This window comes from Limulus polyphemus, unplaced genomic scaffold (genome assembly GCF_000517525.1).
Source record: "Limulus polyphemus unplaced genomic scaffold, Limulus_polyphemus-2.1.2 Scaffold55, whole genome shotgun sequence".
NCBI classification, from domain to species: domain Eukaryota; kingdom Metazoa; phylum Arthropoda; class Merostomata; order Xiphosura; family Limulidae; genus Limulus; species Limulus polyphemus.
Genome location: NW_013665665.1, coordinates 118,594 through 141,342, shown reverse-complemented (window position 1 = coordinate 141,342; position 22,749 = coordinate 118,594). Strand labels below are relative to the sequence as shown.

At 29.8% G+C, this 22,749-nt stretch overlaps 1 protein-coding gene across 1 annotated transcript in view; it reads right to left on the bottom strand.

Annotated features, from left to right (window-relative positions):
• The window catches only part of LOC106463706 (insulin-like growth factor 2 mRNA-binding protein 1), a 61,473-nt gene that overhangs the window by 34,738 nt on the left and 3,986 nt on the right, over nucleotides 1-22,749 (bottom strand). The window contains exons 3-6 of the mRNA XM_013923771.2: nucleotides 17,951-18,057; nucleotides 12,085-12,151; nucleotides 10,101-10,274; nucleotides 2,296-2,382 (exon numbers count right to left, since the gene is read on the bottom strand). Of these exons, the coding sequence (XP_013779225.1) occupies nucleotides 2,296-2,382; nucleotides 10,101-10,274; nucleotides 12,085-12,151; nucleotides 17,951-18,057 (435 nt within the window). The remainder of the gene's footprint in view (nucleotides 1-2,295; nucleotides 2,383-10,100; nucleotides 10,275-12,084; nucleotides 12,152-17,950; nucleotides 18,058-22,749) is intronic.

The following is a 22,749-nucleotide window of genomic DNA, read 5'->3' as shown; positions in this document are numbered from 1 at the left end:
GCTCAGTTATTTTGTCACTCAGGTGTATGTGTGTGTGTTTAAGTAGTTAGAGAGGACACCAAAATCCTTACACATCACTTTTTTACAGTCACTTTTCAGGCCAGACTCTCGAGGGACCATTAAAAACCTATCTATATCTGGGAAACATTCATTCACTACACCAGAACCACACAAAATGAGAAATGATGATGGTCAAGGGAGAGATTCAGTTTTCTCACCTTGTGGTCTTTAGAATAATTTTCTCTGTGTACAAGAAACAAAAGTATATCACTATAAGTTTTAATTGGCAATGAAGCAGAATTAAAGCTAACAAAAATTCTGGCCTTAGAAAGCTACCATTTCTTAACTCTCTCAATAGGGACTCAGTCAATCTAACCAACCACGTGACCTCTTTGTACTCATTTAAAGTCTTTATAGATTTGATACTACTAACTTTTAATATAGTGTGTATATCTTCACAAAATTTGGCAGTCTTTCACATACAAAAAAAAAAAATCATATTTTTTAGTGAAGTATTTTTAATAAACTAAAAACAGATTTGTCCATGAATATATAAAGTATTTCAACATTATTTGTTTTGCATAGTCTGTGTGCAAAGTGATTTTCATGTTAAGATTAAAAATACTTTTCTTCATCTCAAAAAATCTCAAATTCATTAGTGTAATCTCTAAAACCTCCTAATTACATTTCAAATATTTGTTTTGAATAAAAATTTATATTTTATCTGTTATTTTCTCTACTCTATACAACATTGATCAATCTGACCGACTTCCCAACCACCAAAAAAAAAAAAAAAAATCGAAATAAATCTAAATTACCTTCTTTTTCTTTCTAGAATGACTAAGTTGTAACATGAAACTACATTCTTTTATCCTAAGTAGCTTTAAACTCATAACATTATACATATACTTATAATTAAATTTTATTGTTTTATTGCCCTTTGAACCGTGTCTAATTACTATTCGTGCCATTATAAGTTGTAAATCACTTGGAGAATGTGGAGCTCACGTTATGTTCTCGAATTAGATTACCCATGAGCTGCTCGCGTGCATGCCTCCTGAAGCATTTGTATTGTATTATTTATTATACCTAATCTAACCGTAACTAATCTAAACAGATCCCTATTTTTACATTTTAGTTACTTTTATAATAATAAATAAAGAATAAATAAGAAAAACAAGAAACACAGTACTTACCTGTGTCTTTTTTTTGTTGTTGTTGTTGTTGACTGTTGATGACACTTAACTCTACTTTTGATACTAATGGTAGTATTGCACTAAATAATTTATATGTAATTAAATATAATGCACCAAAGAACACAGAATAATAACATGCAAAAAGCAGACATTTTACTCTAAGTATCACAATTTTTCTGGCTTTCTAACTATGTGACAAGAGCCATTACAAATTCATACAAGCTAGTCATTATCCTTCCCGTGGGAACAAAGCTTGTATTAAAAGACAAATAGACAATTCTCTGTTCAGAACACAACATAGTATAATATGTCACTTAATAGATGAAAACCTTGGCTTTCTGTTAGGTATACATAATATAGTATCATGAGTAAGAGAGTAAGGATGTGACAGGAAAGTGTGGCAGAGGGGTCTGATTTTGTATTTGATGTCACTGTAACCAAACAAAATTGAAAGTTATAAAAACCATTGTTTGTCTGAGCAATGTCAATTTCATAGTGAGTAATTTACATTAAATTTTGTACTTATTGGGGGGGAAGGGGGAAATAAAATAGAGAAGGCAGGATGCCTACAGAAAATGTGTCACCTTTCTCACACTAGGGGAAATTAGGGATTTTTTAAAATATTGCCTCATATAGTTAAGAACTTAAAACTTATAAACTATTAAAATATGGATGATTAGCTATGATTCTATGCAATACTAACTGGTATAACATAAACACAAAGTAGTTAAATAAAATTTGACTGTAAGCCACTAACAACTCTTGATGTGCTCAGTAAATGATGCCTGTGCAGATAGGGTTAAAGTGGGTGGGATCTTACAAAGTACTATTCTAAAACTACCTCAACTTGAAATCCAAGAAAAACACTTCAGGTGTCACCCAGCATCTTCTCTCTACAAAAGGAACTAAAACCCAAGAGCCTGAATAAGAGAAAAGACTAAAAGGAAAAGAAACCACAGAAGAAGAATTAGAAATAGAAGCCACCTTTTATTCTTTCCATAATGTAGTTATTAATTATTCACCCCTCAAATGTATATAAAAATATATGTGACAAAAAGGATTTTTTTTTTTTACAAAGTATTAATAAATTTCCATTTACCTTGCTCTTGACTGCTGAGTGATTTGACGTATTGTACCACCTGCACGTCCAATTATCGCACCAACCATATCACTTTGTACAAGAATTCTGAAAGTAAGAGGTTTTCATTGTGCTATCAAAGAGAAACTGCAGTTATACATTTCTCACCTAAATACTAAATCATTTACCTACATCATACAACTGTCACTTTGGAGGTTAGTTCAGTACAAGATTTTCCTCTACAAGAGCAGCATGTGAGTGAGCAGCAAACTGAACTGAACAGAGGCTAATCAATTACACAATTACTAAAATGTAAGTCAATAACAAGTTGGTTTATAGCGAAGTTTAAAAAAAGGAAATAAACGAATGTAGGTTATACTATGCGAATTAAGAGTAGTATATATATATATTACGTCGTCAAGAAATTAATGTTGCGTTTTGGAACACTTTCATTAACCACCGCCAAAAAACGTACATCACGTATAATGGCTAAATGAACCACCTAAACGTCATGTTAGTGTAGCCTATATAATGTGTAAAGTTTAGTATACTATAATCCCTTATAGTGATGGCACACAATGAGACACACATTAGGCATGTAATTCTGTTTGAATACAAGAAGGGAAAGAACGCCTCTGTAGCCATATAGAATATCAAAGAAGTTTATGGAAATGTTTTGAACATTCATAAGTGTCAACGATGGTTCAGCAAATTTTGTTCAGGTGACTTTAGCCTTAAAAACTGTGATGGCAGGGGCCGACATGTTGGAATTGATATCGATGCCTTGAAGATGCTTGTCGAGTCTAACCCAAGACAACACATTCTTGAAATAGCCCTGAAATTGTATGTCTCTCATGAAACAATGTGTAAACATCTAAGAAATATGGGAAAACTCCATAAAGAAGGTGTTTGGGTGCTCACAAACTCTCCAACGATTTTCGTTTCCAATGTGTGAACGTTGCTTCATCTCTTCTGGTGCGTAATGCATGTGAACCATTTTTGAACAGAATTGGTGATGAAAAATGGATTCCATATGCAAATATTAAATGCCAAAAACAATGGCTCAATCCTAGACAAAAACCACTTCCAACCCCAAAACTGGGACTCCATCCATAGAAAGTGATGCTTTGCATTTGGTTGGACATCGAAGGAGTAATTAAGTTCAAACTCCTCAATCCACAGCAAACTGTAATGCAGAGATCTATAGTCAGCAAGTGGAACGTTTAAATCAAGCCCTTCATCAGAAACGCCCTTCACTCGTCAATCAAAAAGGTGTTCTTCTTCTCCATGACAATGCACGCAACACAAGATTATGGAGTTGGGTTGGAAAGTTCTCCCCCACCTACCATATTATCCAGATATGGCACCATCAGATTACCATCTTTTGCGTTCTCTGCAATGCCATCTTAATGGGAAAACGTATGCAAATGTGGAAGGTATTAAAGAGGACATGAATTTTGTTTCAAAGCCAAGTGATTTCTTTAATCAGGGGCTTAACAACCTGATTGTAAAATGGAAAAGCATCATCAATAAGAATGGAGACAGTTTCATTTAATAAATGTTTTGTTTTGATATACAAGTTTTTGGGTTTTTTTCATCTGAAAAAGCGTCATTAATTTCTTGATGACCTAATATGAGTCTTAAAATCAGTTCTTACAATATATTAACTTGTTTTGGGATTATCAAGTCAGACATTTTGATAAAATAGAACTTCATAGTTTATCACAGCAATAAAAGCATTTTAAACACATCCAAGTCTAACATAGTGAACTAAAACTGAACTTCTCTCAAAAGTTAAAATTTTCTTACACTGAAAATTTATTTCCAATAGGTACTTCTCTCATCTAACTCAAAGCTATATCAACCTTGGTTTGGCCTCTAAGCATTACTAAATATTTTATCCCAAACAGAACGCCAGTCTTTTATACCTTTTCATTTTCACACCATTTCATAACATGTGCTGATCATGTGACTACCCTCCACCAATCATACTGAGCCATCTATATTAGCACAGGTAGCTCTCCCTACTACTCTAGCACAATCCTCACTTTTGAAAACTGGCAAGTACAAACTAGAAACACTGGCATATCATTGGGTAGGAAGGGTGGGAAATGAGTGAGAAAAGTGAATACCTATCTTAAATACATTTTCAGTGTAAGAAAATGTTAACTTACAAAATGGTAATACCTTCATTTACCCAAAACTAGAATCCCACAGTGCACAGGTGGAGGGGCTGGTGAAGAATGGTGGCGACACACACCCTCAAGTAATGCATCTTTCCCCAGCAAATCCCAAAAATATAATAACCAGGTGTTGGGAGATAGCGTGATACCAACAAATGGGCCAGAAAAGACCACACGAGGGTCCCAAATTCCACAGAGAATTGATCTGATAATTAGTGAAAGGCTTGAGACAGCAACTGTAAGGAGAAAATCATAAAGGTAAGGGCGGTAAAGGAAAGACAAATCCTAGAAAATTGGGACTGACTAAAATGGATCAAACCCCCAGATTCGAGCCCCAAAGGGGAGGAGAAAATCCAGATGTTAGGTTTCTAAAAAAGGATTCAAAGTACGCCAGTAAGCTAAAGAATACTGGACTATCAACCGAGGGTGAAAGGGGCATACCCACATCCGACAGCAATTGATCAGCAAAATGTTGAGCATGAACATGGATGTTGAATGAGGGAGGAAAAGCATAATAAATCCAACTGAGGTTCTTCACCTAAGAAATAAAGTGAGGAATCAAGGGCTAAAGGTGGAACATTTAAAATACCTGATCAATAAGGTGCAGAAATGACAAGGCTGGTAAATTCTCCCGACTGTCAGCATTAATTGTCTGACCGTGGCTGGAAAAAAAAAAAAAAGAGTCAAAACGCTGATTAAAGTCTTTCTCAGAAGCATGTTCAGGGTGGAAAGGAAAAATTAACCAATGGCAGAGCAAAAGTGTCCAACGCCCTGCAAATTAAAGCTTTAACTTCCTTGGCAGATATCATCAACCTGCCACATTGGGGACTAGTGATATTACCATCTTCAATATTAACAGGAACTTCATCCACTACAGTAACATTCAAATTCATATTTTAATGTAGAAATCAAATTATATGAGAAGCTTTTGAAAATAAAACCAAAATTTCGAAAGCAACCATCAAAGTCAAAACTTTTAGTTTAAACTGGTGAATGACTTATAAGTAATCACAAACAAAATAGCAAGAGTCACATGGAGAGCAAATTAAACACACATCAATACACTCTAATGACAATCGAGAAAATGAGGATTGTGCTAGAATAGTAAAGGGATCTACCTGCATGAGTATAGATGCCATAGTATCATTGATGGAGAGTAGTCACATGATCAGCCCCTGTTCTGAAATGTCATGAAAATGAAGGAGTATAAAAGACTGGCGCACTGTTAGCAATGCTTGGAGGGCAAACCAAGGTCATGATAGCTTTGGGTGAGAGGAGGTAGTACTGTTTTCGAATCACATAATTTCTGTTTCACAGCTGATATTAAATATTAAGCTTATTCTAGTTACATAAATATATGGATATACAAGTAGCTTATGTACTACTTAGTTGACGTTATCTGAGCCACTCAACACATTGCTACCATAACTCTACAAAACAATTCTGTATTTTAATTTCCCAATCTCCGTTATCTCATCAAAATTGTAACCTATTTCAATAACATTTAAATTCTCACTTTTATAATGAAACAATAACCTTTTCCATACTTTTCCATTCCCAGTTTGCCCCTGAAGAAGAAAGGTCCACCTTTTGAAAGTGCTTAGGTTAGAGGGTTTTTATTCATTGCATACTTAACAATATAGAACAGTAGAACTACTTAAAAGCAAAGACACTAGCAAAGAAAACCTAATAGCATATAAAATGTATTAATATTTTAAAAACCACAGAATAAGTTTCACAATGTCCAGAAAATTAACTTTCATAATAATAATTTAATATGACAGTGCATAAGAAATGTTTTTCTTGAAAAAGTTTTTAAAAATAAAGTTTCTTTTAGTTTATAATTTTGGTGTGAATACATTCTTGCTTTACAGTTTAGGTCATAAATTATAATAGGGAAGTCAATCTATGACTATATTTTAGTTAAAGAAAATAAAATAAATGATGTGTGTATTAAAAACAGTTTATATACTAATCTAATAAATTTTATGTTTTAACTATTTGAGGCTTAAGTGTTTATCGTATTTTTAAGAGAAATGTAAATTATAATAGTTTAGAATCTAATGAAATTGTATGTCTTTAAAATGGGGAAAAATCTAAAATAGTTAAACACATTTTTTAAATGACAAAATCTTACAGACATAGATGTTAATGCCTGATTTTACTTTCCATAGACATTAGAGCCTATGCATAATAAAGCCTATATTCAGGATAAACAGAAACCACTTGTTTCAAGATAAGTTTGATTTGAAGTATTATTTGTTGTTGTAAGTAATAAGGCAACAGTTCCTTTACTATTTTTGTCTTTGGCCAATGAAACTTTTGTACTTGAGTAATAACAGATGATTTAATGTGAAAATAGTTAAAGTCAGTATAGATATTTGTTACTTAAAATTAATGAATGTGTGATGTTATCTGACCATTTACTACAACTGTTATAGATACACTTGCAATTACACCATGTAAAGTGTCAACATTATTAAGTTTCTTCCAAATTGTGCTAGTTGGTTATTATATTTATATAAAATAGTCAACTCTCTTGCTACAGGCTCAGACAATTCAACCTAAAAACTGACCCCAAATTGGCCTTTAAATTTTTCATACTATAACTTAATGTTTTGTATATCTTCATGAAATTTTGCAAGCTTTCAGTAAACATTAAGAGTCATTTGTGGACAAAAGATTAGTTTTTAATGTAGTATTTTTACTAAAAATGGCTCCTTGAATAAAGGAGTCAAAGTGTTAACTACTCCGAGTGCAAAGTAATTTTCATGTTAAGATTAAAAACACTTTTATCTCAAAAATCTCAAATTTCATTTGCATAATCTCTAAAACCTCCTAAATAAATTTTAAACATTTTTCTCAGCAAAACTTTACATTTTACCTGTTATTTTCTCTACCCTAACTTTATACAAAGATGGTCAATTTGACTTATCTTAAAACTACCAAAAATAAAATATAAAAAAAAATCTAAATTACATTTTTTCTTTCTAAAATGACTTCAAATTGTAACATGAAACTACATTTGTTTATCCTAAATAGCTTTAAACTCGTAAGTGTATACATGTGTTTACATTTCAATTTTATTCTTTTATTGTCTTTGAACTGTGTCTAACTAATATTCTCACCACAAAATCTGTAAACAACTTGACAAATGTGATGCTCACATTACCAGATCGAATTACATAATGCACAGGCTACTTGCAAGTTGCTCAAAAGTACACCTCATGAAAACTTTTATTATTAATATTTTTTATTTTACCTAATCTAACTTAAAATGTTTCTAATTCTAAAGTTTTAATTATTTTTATACTAATAAATAAAGAATACACATGAGAAACAAGAAATTAGTACTTTTGCTGTCCACTGTCTATGAAACTTAAGCCTACTTTTTATACTAATGGTATTACTGCATTAAATATTTTTTTATTTAATTAAATAATGCACAAAAAACACAGAATAACAACATTAAAAAACAGACAATGTCCTGTAACTACCAAAATTTTTCTGGCTTTCTAACTATGTGCAAGAGCCATTAAAAATTCAGCTAACCTCATTGATGTGTTTTCTGTTGGAATAAAGTTTGAACTGGAAGCAAAATAAACAATTCTCTGCAAGGCAAACAACACATCATTTGATAAATTAAAACTACAAATTATTGTTATAGTTTTCATGCTATAACTTTTCAATTAGTAAGCAAATGTTAACGAAATTTGGCAGTTTATCAGCAAATGTTACAATGTTTTCATACGCAAAATATCTAATTTAGTCTTAAGGTTTGTAAAGCATTGTTTCTCTCATGCCTTTTTTTTTCTTTTCACATCTTGCCTATCTATTGTGCAAAGTAATTTTCATCTTAACATTAAAAATACTTTTATGCATTAGAAATTTTCAAAATTTCACTTGCAAAATCTTTATAATGTCCAAATAGTTATCAAACATTTCTTAAGAAAATACTTTATATTTTATCTGTTATTTGCAGTAATTAATTTCTGTACAGGTTTGGTTAATTTGACCAATCTCGCAAACACCATAACAAATTAGGAAATAAACATAAATTATGCATCTTTCATTCTAAAAATGAACAAAATTATAACACAAAATCATAAATGTTCAGACTAAATAGCTTCAATCTCATAACATTATACATTTATATATCTTTATTATATTGACCTTTCACCCGTGCCTGGCTAACAACACAGAAGTTACAATGACGTGGCTCACATGCACTCATGCTATCGTATCAAATAACATAAAACTGACCTTTGGTCTATTCGAAGTAACTTATCTTAGCTGTGTTTTAGTAGACTAGTATTTTGTAAAATACAGCCACATTTCAATTATTATACATTATATATGAATATAGGTTATTACTATTTTGAAATAAGCTCTTAAAGTTATTTTTCCTAAAACATAGAACAGTAAATAAAGAAGTGAAGCAAATAATTATCTCTTCTAGTTACGACCATTATACTCGGTTGCTGCTTGACATAGGTTGCTAAGCCTTTATAAATTTTGCACGTGGAGGACATGAAACAAAACTTTTTTTAGGTTTTATATGTACTTTTGAATAACTAAGAAATCATAAATTACTGCATCAATACTATGAATACTACAATAATTTATCAAACATAGTAACTAAGCTTTATTTGGGTCTAAAAAATATGAAATTTTGTGCAGACTAAAGTAAAAGAAATGATGCTAAGTACATTAGAAAGGCTTAGAAAACCATTAGAGGGAAATTCTGAGCTTCAATTGGTTGTTCATGTCATAAATAGAAGTAAGTGTTTATAAGGGAGCATTTCCAAATATGGGAGGTGAGAGGGAGTGCCACTATGTTTATTACATGAGCAATATCTTAGCAAATAGAAAAGATAAGACCTTCTTATTTTATATTCTAATTCATATGAAACAATAGACTTGGTATTTTGACTTCACAAACATCTAATTTGAACCAGTGCTACATCAAACATACCACGTGATACACAAAAGATCGATTTTTATCTGTCTTTTTTTAATATTTACTTTTAGATTAAGAAATTCAGTGATACATAGTACTAAAATTTTGAATGTAAGTCAAGAAAAAAGATGGCATGGCCTTTTACCTGTGATCCATATAAAAAGGGTTAATAGATAATTTAACCTCAGGTCTTTTAAAAATTATGTTATATTGTTTATATTCATGGAGAAAGATGATGAGGTCATTTTATGTTTTTTTAAATCCCCAAATTCCTGACAAAGTACAGAGCCATACTGGTTAACTAAACATTTAATTAATTAGTTACTAATTAATAATTAGATTTAGATGATTGTATGGGCTACTATCTATGACAACAATGTATAAAACAATTATGAAACTTGAACTAATAAATGCATGGTATGAAAAGTTTTAAAAATTTAGATGAACACCTTTCTTGGGAAACTTTTCACAGCATTTGTATAAAAACAACTGCCATATCTACATTGTATTTTCATACAATCTAAAATAAGTCTATCCAAACTAAGTGCAACTAAGTAAGATATAGAAATTTTACATTAAAAACAAGACAATAATTAACAAATTGTTACAAACAGTTTTTAATTATTTCACTATCAGATAAATAAAAATTAAAGTTTGTCTCTTTATAGCTAAGTATTGGATACCTGAGAGGAAAATCTGATGACCACATAGGAGCTGCAGAGTTCCCTGAGTGAGGAGATTGATGTGTCGCACGTCCACCCCCACGACCATTCCAAGTATCTCGAGTTTGATTCATAATAAAGTCTACTCTGAGTGGTGAGCCACCAATTTCATATCCATTCAACTGTGCAAAAGCTCTACAAAAATTCATAGTTTTTAAACCATGCAGGAAACACATAAAAATAAATTTAAAACAAGATATTTTGAATATCTTAAAACCATCTCTTCAAAAATTCTGTGCAGTAAAAATAATAATTAACATTTAAATTAAACATACCAGTCTGTTTAAATTTAGGTATGACAAAGAAGAAAAGACTAATCTTTTATACACTAAAAATGATAAAGTCTAAAAAGAATAGATCTTTCAAGGTACAAGAACAAATAATATAACAGTGTGTGGTATGCAGGCATATTAAATATTTTGGAATTTTGAATTTTTTTCATTTAAGTTGATTCTATGCAGTTTTTGCATAAACACATGGTCCAGAAAGTCATTCGAGTTATTTTCTTTCTAGTTACCTTTGTTTTTTATTTTTCTCTATGTAGATAATACCTATTCTACCCATAGGAATGCTGCTGCAACTTTGTACATTGTGCAAAGTATGTCAATGAAAGCAATGTCTTTCACTCGCTGAGTAGACTATATCTACAAAATTATGAAATTTCACATGCAAAATCTTAATAGTGTCCAAATAGTTATCAAACATTTCTTACAAAAATACTTTATATTTTATCTGTTTTTTTCACAATTAATCTCTGTACGGGTTCGGTAGATTTGACCGATCTCACAATCACCATAAAACATTAGGAAATAAATATATATTATGCCTCTTTCATTCTAGAATGAACACAGATTATAACACAAAAACATAAATGTTTAGACTAAATAGCTTAAATCTCATAACATTATATATTTATTCTTTTTATTATATTGACTTTTCACACGTGCCTGGATAACAATACAGAAATTACAACGACGCGGCTATTTTGAAATAAATTATTAAAGTTATTTTTCCTAAAACACAGAACAGTAAATAAAGAAGTAAAGCAAACAATTATCTCTTCTAGTTATGACCTTTGTACTTAGTTCCTGCTTAACGTAGGTGGCTAAGCCTTTAAAACATTTGCACTTGCAGGATATGAAACAAAATATTTTTTTAAGTTTTATATATACATTTCAATAACTAAAAAAATCATAAATTACTACATTAATATTATAGAATTCCACTATAATTTATCAAATGTAATAACTAAGCTATATTTAGGTCTAAAAAAATATGAAATTTCAAGCAGGCTACAGACACACCCTACCTCGTTGAAATATTGGTTCAAAAGAAAGAAATAGCACCAAGCCATTAAAACAGTTGAGAAAACCACTATGTGGACATTCTGAGCTTCCGATTGGTTATTCATGTCATATATAAAAGTAAGTGTTTATAAGGGAGCATTTCCAAAAATGTAAGAAGGTGAGACGGGTACCACTATGTTTATTATGTGAAAAATATCTTAGCAAACTGAAAAGATAAGAGGCTCTTATTTTATATTCTAGCTTGTCAATAGTGGTAATTTGAGTTTCTAATTCGTACAAAACTATAAAGTATTTTGACTTCACAAGCATCCAATTTGAACCAGTGCTGCATTCAACATACCACATGACACACAAAATTCAATGTTTATCTGTGTTTTTTTAATACTTACTTTTAAATTAAGAAATTGAGTAATACCTAGTACTAAAATTTGAATTATAATCTACAGTTTGATACCAAAGTTACTGAAATAGTTCATGAAATAGTAGTTCAATAATATTTTGACTGTGAGTCAACAAACGAGATGACATGGCCTTTCACCCGTGACCCGTCTAGAATGGGTTAAAAATTATTCAGATTTGCTAAATAAACATATTTCTCATAGAATTTTGCAACATTAAATGAATGGTTATACACTTACTGCTGAGCTTGGTCCTGTGTTTCATATGTTACAAAAACACTGTAGCTATTTTCTGACTTTGCTGGTCCTGCAAGAAAAGGAATTCTAATTTCATCCATGTTAATTTTATTTTACCCAGTTTATTAGATTAGATTAATTAAATTTTTCTGTTTAATTTCTGAATGAATATCTAAAAGGACGTAGGCCTTTTATACTATACAACTTGTAAAAAGCCTAAGGGAAGGTTTGTTAACATTTCAATGTATTACATATTTACAACAAATACTTTAATAAAAGGCAAAATATGTTATTAACATTTCACAATACAATCATTGCTTAAAATTACAAACTTTTGGGTCTTTTGGCATCAGGAATAAAGGGTTTTAAAGGCTAAAATAAAATATGGTACTCTTAAAAATACATACCTGTAATAACCTACACAACCATCTGTAAGTCAATTTAAACTTTATGTACTAAAACTTTAAATGTTAACTTTCTTGTCATATTATGACATTATTATGAATGTATGTGTATCTATATATTTTATGACATTTTGAGCAAACACTCTTTTTCAAGCCAGAAACAAGCCTGTCAGTTAACTCTCTCAGCACGGCTTGGTCAATTTGACCAACCACGTGACCTTTTTGTACTTATTTAGTCTTTATAGATTTAATACTTCTAACTTTCAATACAGTGTGCATACCTTCACACAATTTGGCAGTCTTTCAGTTAACATTACAAGTCTTTCACATACAAAATATCATATTTTTTTAGTGAGGTACTTTTAATAAGACAAAATAAAGATTTGTCCATTAATATATTGAGTATATGTTTTAAATAGTCTGTGTGCAAAGCAATTTTAATGTTAAAATTAAAAATACTTTTCCTAATCTCAAAAATCTCAAATTTCCCTTGTGTAATCTCCAAAAACCTCCTGAATGCATTTCAAACATTTTTTTTTTCACTAAATCCTGATAGTTTATCTGTTATTTTCTCTACCCTATCTAAAATGGAATCAGTCAGTTTGATGAACCTTGTAACAACAACAAAAAAATCAAAATAAATCTAAATTACCCTTTTCTTCCTTCTAGAATGACTTTAAATTGTAACATTAAACTACATTCATTTATCATAAGAAGATAAGTTTGTAACAGTGTACATCTATTTATAATTACATTTTATTGTTTTATTGCCCTTTGAACCATGTCTAACTATTAACCATTCCATTATAAATTGTAAATCACTCAGGAAACATGCTGCTCACGTTATGCTAACAAATTACATTACCTACTAGCTACTACAAGCTGCTCATGTGCGAGACTTGTGAAACATTTTTATTATTATTTTATTTATTTTACCTATCTAATCTTAGCTAACCTGAAAGGATCCCTATTTTTACATTTTAGTTACTTTTATAATTAGACATATAGAATAAACAGGAAAAACAAGAAATAAAATACTTAAACAATCTTCTTCTTTCTTGCTCTCGTTTGTCAAAGAGAGTCAACCCTAATTTTTTATACTAATGATAGTAATGCACTTAATTTTTATTTAATTAAAAAATGCACCAAAGTATATTGACTAATAACATGCAAAAAGCAGACAAATTCCCTTACCTCTCACAATTTTTCTAGCTTTTTAACTATGCGACAAGATTTGTTACAAATTCATCCAAGCTAGTCGTTAACTTTCCCATGGAAACGATGAAATTGACATTTAACCGTTCAGAACATTACGTTATACAATACGTCATTTGATAGATGAAAACCTTGATTTTCTATTGGTTATAAGTAATATATAATTTAATGTAAGAGAGAACTATTAACGTATTCTGAAAGAGAGGATGTGAGATGTAGGTGTGGCAGGAAGGGTCTGATTTTCTATTCAATAGCTCTGTAGAAAACAAAATTAAAAACTATAAAAATAATGGTTTGTTTGAGCAATGATGATTTTATAGAGTAATTTACATTTAGTTTTGTGCTTTTTTCAAAGTGAGGTGGATAAAATAGAGAAGATGACATGTTATAAGAAAATGTATCACATGGGTCACGCTAGGGGAAATTCATGATGTTTTTCAATATACAGGCTTGATTCTGGCTTGAAAAAGAGCATTTGCTTGAAACATTGCCAAGTTAATAAACTATTACCATAGTTTTTAAAGGTGATTTTTTTTCTCTAAAATTCTAATTTATTTTATGAACTTTGCATTTTTCTACTTGTATATATATTTTTTCCCCCCTACTTTTTATTGTTTATTTTTTATCATTGTTTATTATAGTCTATGAATACCACAGTTTCACCCACCAATATCTGGTTCAAATTTTTTTTAAATTTGTTTCAGCATTTTTAATCTACACTGATTATTAATAAGAACTTTCAAATGAAAGAAAAGTAATATGTCAGCCACACCCTATCTGTTATATCCAGTGCCAACAGGACCTTTCATTCAATACCAGTTTCTTCGGCTGGCTAGGATACACTACTATAATTTATTTTAAATTTAATTTGTTTGGTATGCAGAAACTATTTTAAATATTGAATTATAAGCATATAATGAGTACAGTTAACTTTATATAACCTTTCTTTAATAACTCAGGAAGTCGTATGATTTTTTTTGCTGAAGAATAAACTAAAAGCCCACAACATATTAACAAACTTTATGCTTACATTTATAACTCAAATTAAAGTCCATAATGTGTACATTTTTGTCAAGAGAGTAACTTAATATGTCCTTGTCATTCTAATTATAAGAAAAATAAAATTAGTATTTAGTTGATATGTTTACAGAATAAAGGAAACTTGCAAACAAGCACATTAACCCCGTCAGGACAAGAACCTGTATTTTACAGAACCTTGTAACCACATAACCGTGGTAGTATACATGCTACAACTCTGGAAGTACTTCTTGTATCTTCACAAAAGTTTGCAAGCTTTCAGTAAACTTTAAAAGCCTTTTGTATATATATAAAAAAAAATTAATAAAGTATTTTAACTAAAACTTTCTGTTTAATGGTATGGTGTCAGTGTGTTGATTGCACTGAGTGCAAAGTGAATTTCATATTAAATTTAAAAATACTTTTATTCATCTGAAAATTCTAAAGTTTTGTTTGCATATTCCCCAAAATCTCCTAAATAAATATCATTTTTTTTTCCATAAAGTCTTTATATTTCATTTGTTATTTTTCCTACCTTAACTCAACGTGAGGTTGGTCAATTGGACTAAACTCCTAACCACATAAAAAAAAAATTGAAATAAATCTAAATTAACCTTTTTTCTTTCTAGAATGACTTCAAATTGTAACATAAAACTTGATTTGTTTATCCCAAATAGCTTAAACATCTGTATATACTTAAACTTTATTGTTTTATTGCATTTTGAACCACCTCTAAACAAATATTCCCACCATAAAATTTGAAATTAATCGGCAAACATGCAGGTCATGTTACCCTATCAAATCACATAACACACAGGCTACTTGCTAAATGCTGGTGAGCTTACTTCATGAAAAATTTTGTTATTATTATTATTCTTTATATTACCTAGTCTAATCTTATCTAACCTAAAAATTTTCTAATTTTTACATTTTACTTACTTTTATATTAATAAATAAAGAATACACATGAAAAATAAGAAATAACATACTTCCCTGGGTGTTGTTCTTTTTGCTGTCGACTGTTGATGACACTTAATCCTACTTTTTTTTTTTAATATACTAATGGTACTACTGCAATAAATATTTTTTTATTTAATAAATTCTGTGTTTTTTTGGAGCATTATTTTTTTATTCAACAAAATAATGCTCTAAAGAACACAGAATAATAAAATGCAAAAGCAGAATATGTCCCATAACTATCATAATTATTTTGGCTTTCTACAAATAAGTCTTGATACAAATGAATAGAAAATGGACCTTTCAAAAGCACTCGGGTAAAAAGGTTTTTATTCATTTCTATATTATAATGAGTAATTTATGTTGAATTCCAAACTTTTCAGAGGGAGAGTAAATACATTAAAGAAGAGGGAAGACACATACTAGGGGAGATCGAGTTGTTGTTTTTTATTTCCTTATAAAATTAAAACTGCAATAATATTAAAATTTGATCTACCAACTAAGTTTTGATGTCAAGTTTATTTATATATATATTGATAATACAGTAATTTAAATGAATTTTGAATACAAGTCTGTGACATGTACACTTTGACTTATCCAATGCAAAAGAGTTAAGAACTTTCTATCACACTCTCACATGCACGCTTTATTTAAGACAAAAAATAAATTCTATAACTTACAAAAAAGTTTAAAAAATATATATATAGATAAATAAACATGAACACAAAAATAAGAAAACAACCCATAAGTTGCAATGCGTGGCTTTCTTAACTGATAGGTTGAGTTTAAATACGAGTTAAAATAGAACATGCACTATGCAGTGTAAAAATTACACAGGTGTCAGTTGTCAGAAGTCCAAACATACACATTACAAAAGGAAATAAAGAGCAAGCTTGCTTAGGGTATTTAAGTTTAGTCTATGTTTATTTCTCACTTATTACTTTCAGGTAAAATTACCTTCTTACTTTTGTTACATACTTTTATTTATACACATTTGTAAACCTTTGTTGTGTGTTATAACTGATGACCCACTTTTGGGAATTTCAAATTACACTTCTATGTAACTTTTATTTTTTAGTGCAGTTTATCTTTTAAATATGTATATAACAAAATTGTTATATATATATATATATATATGAAGACATGAAATGTTAAATACATGTATATTCAAGATAGTAAAAAACAAAAAATAACAGGTTTCCATTCCTCTACACGAATTATTTCATTTATATTTCAGGTTCACACACAAGCAATCAGATACTTACCAAATCATAAGTCACTCATTATTATGTAAAAAAAAAATAATAATAATAAATTTTGGTATAAGCAGTTAATTTCATTAGAACTGTAGAACTGACATTTGATTCTATTTGCTATCACAAATACAGATTCAAGAGACACACATTTTTATACCTTTATCAGAATAATATTAATTTTGAAACTAATATTGCACGTTACAAATTTCTAGCTTTGTAACAATACTTCACATTATTAATTAGTTTTAATACCAATTATGTTTGAATTAGAGCTGGGAAATTTAATCGATTAATCAATTACCTAAGAGCATTGCTTATACCAATTAGTGTCATGTAAACTAATTGACAGATATCACGATTAAGTCGGTTGTCATAAAAATAATCAACTGAAATTATGGTTTACAATTATTCCAACAATCGACTAATTGAAATTTCAATTACATTGATTATTATGAAATAATCAACTAATTGAAAACTTATTATATTTGCTGTTAAATACAAAGCTAGATAATGGACAATCTATGCTGTCTTACAACTTGTTTTTTCTACTCCAAGTCTGAGGATTCATTAGAGGCTCGTGATTCAAGGTCTGGAGTTCAATTCCCATTGCCACCAAACTGGACTTGCTCACTCTGTCTTTTTTTTATATAGAAACTAATAAGGCTATCTGTCACCGTCACCAATTTTGAACTGCTGATTAGAAGGACACTTTTTTGTGTTTGTAACTTACTACAATTTGAGGAACATTGTACTAATTCAGTAATGGGGCCATTGATTAATGTATTACCAAATACCACTAACTGCCCAGTTATAGTTTGAAGAGGATTTAAACGAATGTTCAGTATATCTATTCTTGAATGTTTTGGTTAATTTACTGCACTTCTTTATTTTACATAATATCATTACACTGCAATTAGCAAGCATTTTTCAATTATGACAAAAAATAACTTATTATAACTATAGAAATACATTTAAGCCACAGACCACTATTCTTTTACACTCTATACAAAGTTTACAAACCTTGGTCACACTGATGAACATTGCCAAATGTTGACAATAGTCTTTTAATCTCCTCTAACTGTACATGATTGGGCACATTACTAACTTGAACTCTGTTTGTGCGGTTTCTGCAGGATAAAAAAGTAAAAAATTATATTTCATAAAGAAACAATATCATATGGATAGTTAAAAATACAGAATCCTGTACACCTGTATTTAAAGCTGGGCAAATTATTCAATATAACCAATTACCTGTGACTAATAATAATAATATTGATTAATGTATTGTAAACTAACTGATTAATTTCATGAAAATAATCAACTAATTGAAATTAGTGTTTCTGATCATTACCATTTACAATTATTTCAACTAAAATCAAGAGTAAATCAACTGTCATGAAAATAATCAACTAATTAGGGTTTCCAGTTATTCCAACTACCCAAGTAATCAATATATATCCATTATATTTGTTTTTTGTTAAGCACAAAGTTAAATTTACTAATTTTTATACTGTCATAAGTTTCTAATTTAAAATTAGGCAACTGTATAATAAGGTGCAGATACAGGAGATGGATCCAGGGAGAATGGACCCCTTTCCATTTGTTTCCAGAAATTAATTGTATTTTTTTTCATGTTGTACAAGTGCACATCTAAGGAAATCCAGGAAAGCCAAATCTCTTCCACCCATTTTTTTAAATAAATTAATAACGGTGTCATTTAATGCTGTATAACCTGGCATGAATCTAGGGGAGAGGTACAGGAGGGTTAAACCCCTCTACTCATTTTTCAGAAGCTTATAACATTATTATTTAATGTTATATAAATAAATGCACATATAGGTTGTGCCCAACTCCCCTCCTCTTCAATTTTTTTTAGAAATTAATAAAAAACAGCCAGATGTCTTTACACTACCATAAAGTACCAAAAAGAAACATTACATGTCAATTTTGTTATTACATTGTGTTATTAATTATTATAAAAGATAGAGGTTTTCTGAAATCAACACAGAGTCTTGTAAAGGCCTTAGCCAATAACTGATTAGTTCTGAGCCCATACAACATGATCATCAATTAATTGTTGCCAAGGTAAGTTTCCATGCCTTGGCTTTTCCCAAATATACTAACAATGTATCTAGAATTAGGGATTTGTTTTCATCAAAGTATTGTTTAGGACATCTTCAAGTCTTAAGTTATAATGCAGACTTGTTTCTGAAATGATTTTTAATTGTTTAAAAGTTAGATGTTTTTTGTATTGTTGATGTTTAAATTAAGTAAAAATGCAAGTGGTATAATTATACAAGTCAAGACTTTATATTGTTTGGTTATAGTATTACACAGCTAGCTTTCATACCATCATTGTAAAAATGAAACACTACTACAGCTAGAATGGAGAAGTTAAACATGTTGTTACTTGTTAACATAATAATACAATATCTCTGAATAGACTTCCTTGTTTTATTCTAATTCATCCCCTAATGATTTTCAAACTTTGTAAGATAATGTTATAACTATTGAAAGTTTTATCTTACAAAATACATTGACATTTTTCTAATTGTCATTCAACTTTACATCTAGGCTACTTGAAAAATGTCAAAAAAAATTTGTTTTACTTAGGCTACATGCTTGTTTGCCTAATAAATAAAATCACTTATGATAATTCATATCCTTTAGTTGGTTACAAAGCATTTAAATAACTGTGTAGTTACAGATAATACACTTAAGAGTCTAAAACTGTCATAAACTTGCTTATAAAATGTAAAACAATATGAATTATCTGGAATAACAAATATGGAAATATGTACACTGCATTATTTAACTTAAAAACAAAATAAAAGGTGACTGATAAATAAATAAGTCTTTTATTGTTTTTAAATGTAAACAATACAGTTGCATTACCTGTATAATACATTTTAAAGTACAAAGTTTTAGATTAAAAAAGTAGCTTAATTCCAACTTATTGTGTCTGAAGTCCAAAGACAGTTTCCTCCAGCATTTTATATTTTTTGTCACTTGACAAATTTTAAAAGTAAATTTTATATGTTAATTCTAATTATATTTCAACAATTTTAACTCAAAATATTTTAGAATCAATATTCTGTCACTTCTTGACATTTAGTTAGGGTAATTCACAAAGATAAAAAATAGGGTTTCATATTTTCATTTCTGCAACACATCATTTTTTTGTGTAATTATTCTGGTCATCTCAAACAATAATTATTTTTACTCAGAACCTATCAACCCTTGAGAACATATTATAATTTCTTGATTTTGAAATGTTTCTGTGATTTTTTGTACAGGCCTTGGCTGAAACTTTGTGACAGTGCTACATCAAGTGGTTTGGTCATTCAATAATAAAAAAAAAAAGCTTTGAAAGCAGCTATAAGGAAAGTTTAATTATGATTGGATAGAGCATTAGTTAGACTATCATATAATAGTAGAACAAATATATAGGCTTAAGAGTTTTTTTATAGTTTCTGTAAACATTAAAAAAATCATTCCATTTGTTTGTGAATTAAGAAACGACTTATGTTTTAAATTATATCTGTTGAAAAGCTAAAGAAATTTTATTCAATTAAAAGACAAACAACTTGAGATAAGTTTATACAGTTTAGAGATGGATTTAATGGGAACAAAGAAAACTTAATTTGAAGTTTAACACATTAACAATGTACAATGTTTGTAGAATATTTTGTCACAATCAGTTACAAGTAGTTCGCCTAGACCCGCACACACACATTTGTGTGGGTATATACAGTACAAGGCATAAATTAGAGGCCTCTAAGTACAATGTATTTTAAATTCAAACATACCAAGTACCTTTTAGTGCAGATATTTCAGAATTTCATAATGTCTGAAGGCAAAACAAATGAATGGAAAGCAAATTAAAATTTATTTCTTTAATACTATGTGTGACCACTTTTAGCTGAAATCCTTCCCTGAAACATTGAGGAATGCTTTCTTCAAGCTTTTGGAGATACTCAATAAAAAAAAAAAAAAAGAAATTTCAGGCATATTGAAGTACCACCCTGAGTTCCTCCTTTGATTGGATGCTTTTGCTACTTTTCTCAATCAAGATATTCCCAAATACATTCAACAATGGAGAGTTCTGAGATGGCCACACCAAGCATGCAAAGGTTTTATGTTTCCTTTCTATAGAGACACTTCTTTATCTCATTCAGTGATGTTAAGGATTATTAACATACTGAAAAAAAACAATTTCCTGCTAAATGGTGTCTAAAAGGAACAGCATGGTTAATAAGTATTTGTCTATATTGAGCAAAATCCAGGACTCCATCGATAGTGTTATGTTCACCAAGTTGAATTATATTTAAAAAGCCCCATTCTTGGATGCTACCTCCACCATCCTTAACTGAAGGATGCAGACAATTTCCTTTCATTTCTTTCCAATCCTGCAACAAATGAACTGTCATCTAAGAGTTTCAAAATTCTCAAGCTTTGACTCATCAGACCAAAGTATTCGTTTTACACATACCTGTTGCATAATATTTTTGGTTTTGGAAAACATAAGTCTCTTCTGTTTGTTACCTTTATGAACAAAGGATTTCTTGCTGGTGCACCCTTTAATGTTGAACATCAGTATAACAGTCTTAGAAATTAGCAATGGCACATGTCAAATACAACAGCAAAAAAAAAAAAATTCCATTATAAGAAAAAAACTCAAACTTCTTTCCCTTCTAGTTTCAAAATTTTTTCTGGAAATAACTTCAAAGATAAAGATTTGATATAAAAACAAAACTACTTATTAATTATTAGAATATTTAATGACACAAACATCTCATCTTGCCTTATTTATGATGTCATTTACAACTGAACTTAATGGATTGCTCTAATGGGTAAACCTATAAGCCAGACAACTGAAGCTGCTAGGGCAGGTGAAATCTTTACATGGCTGTCTTTACAAATGGTTGCTTGTTGTCTATAATTTATATTGTTGAAAGAGAACAAATGTTGCACATACATGTAGTGTTTTAAATGAAACTTTATCAGCCTCATACAGGAATAACAGGATCATAGTAATATTCTTATTCTTATATTCAAACTTTTTATGAATAAATCTCAGAATTCTGCTCTTTTCACCAAAAGTAAATATGCAACTGAAGACTTCCCACTTTTACTAAATCTATAACTTATCAAAATGTTAAATGTGCCCTTGCTAAGGCTTGAAATTGGGAACCTCAATTCACACCAGGTTTTGAAACCAATGCTGATACTCAAGTGCTCTTGATTATTCACATTTCCAACCATATCCTTTGCTGTTCTAGGAACAAGATCTAAAATAGCATCTGCTGAAACTTGTGTAACAAGATATCTCATATACTGAGAAAAAATTTGCATACCACATTAAGAAGTTATTCTGCCTCTTGATTTGTAATAGACAAAAGATCTTAAATATTGTTTTAACACACACCTGAAATGTGTAATGGAATGATTACAAAGAAATGTGATAGAAACCATAAACAAGTAAACATGATTTTTTTAAGGCCTGAACTTGCCACTTCGTCTGCATAATTTTTTTATTGAGCTTATTTTTAGAGCAAAGTAATCATAAATTGACATATGTCAACTCCAAATTTAAGAATGCATCTATATAAAAATATTTCTCAAGGGCATGCTTTATATAGTGTTATCCTCAGATTAAAAATGAGAATGTTATTTAAAATTTACAAATGCAGGTAATCACATTTTCATAACTAGAACATAAGCTTCTTAACCCTTTTGAGAAGTGTCAAAGGTAAAAGGCCATGTCATCTCGTTTGTTGACTCACGTTCAAAATTTTATTGAACTACTATTTCATGAA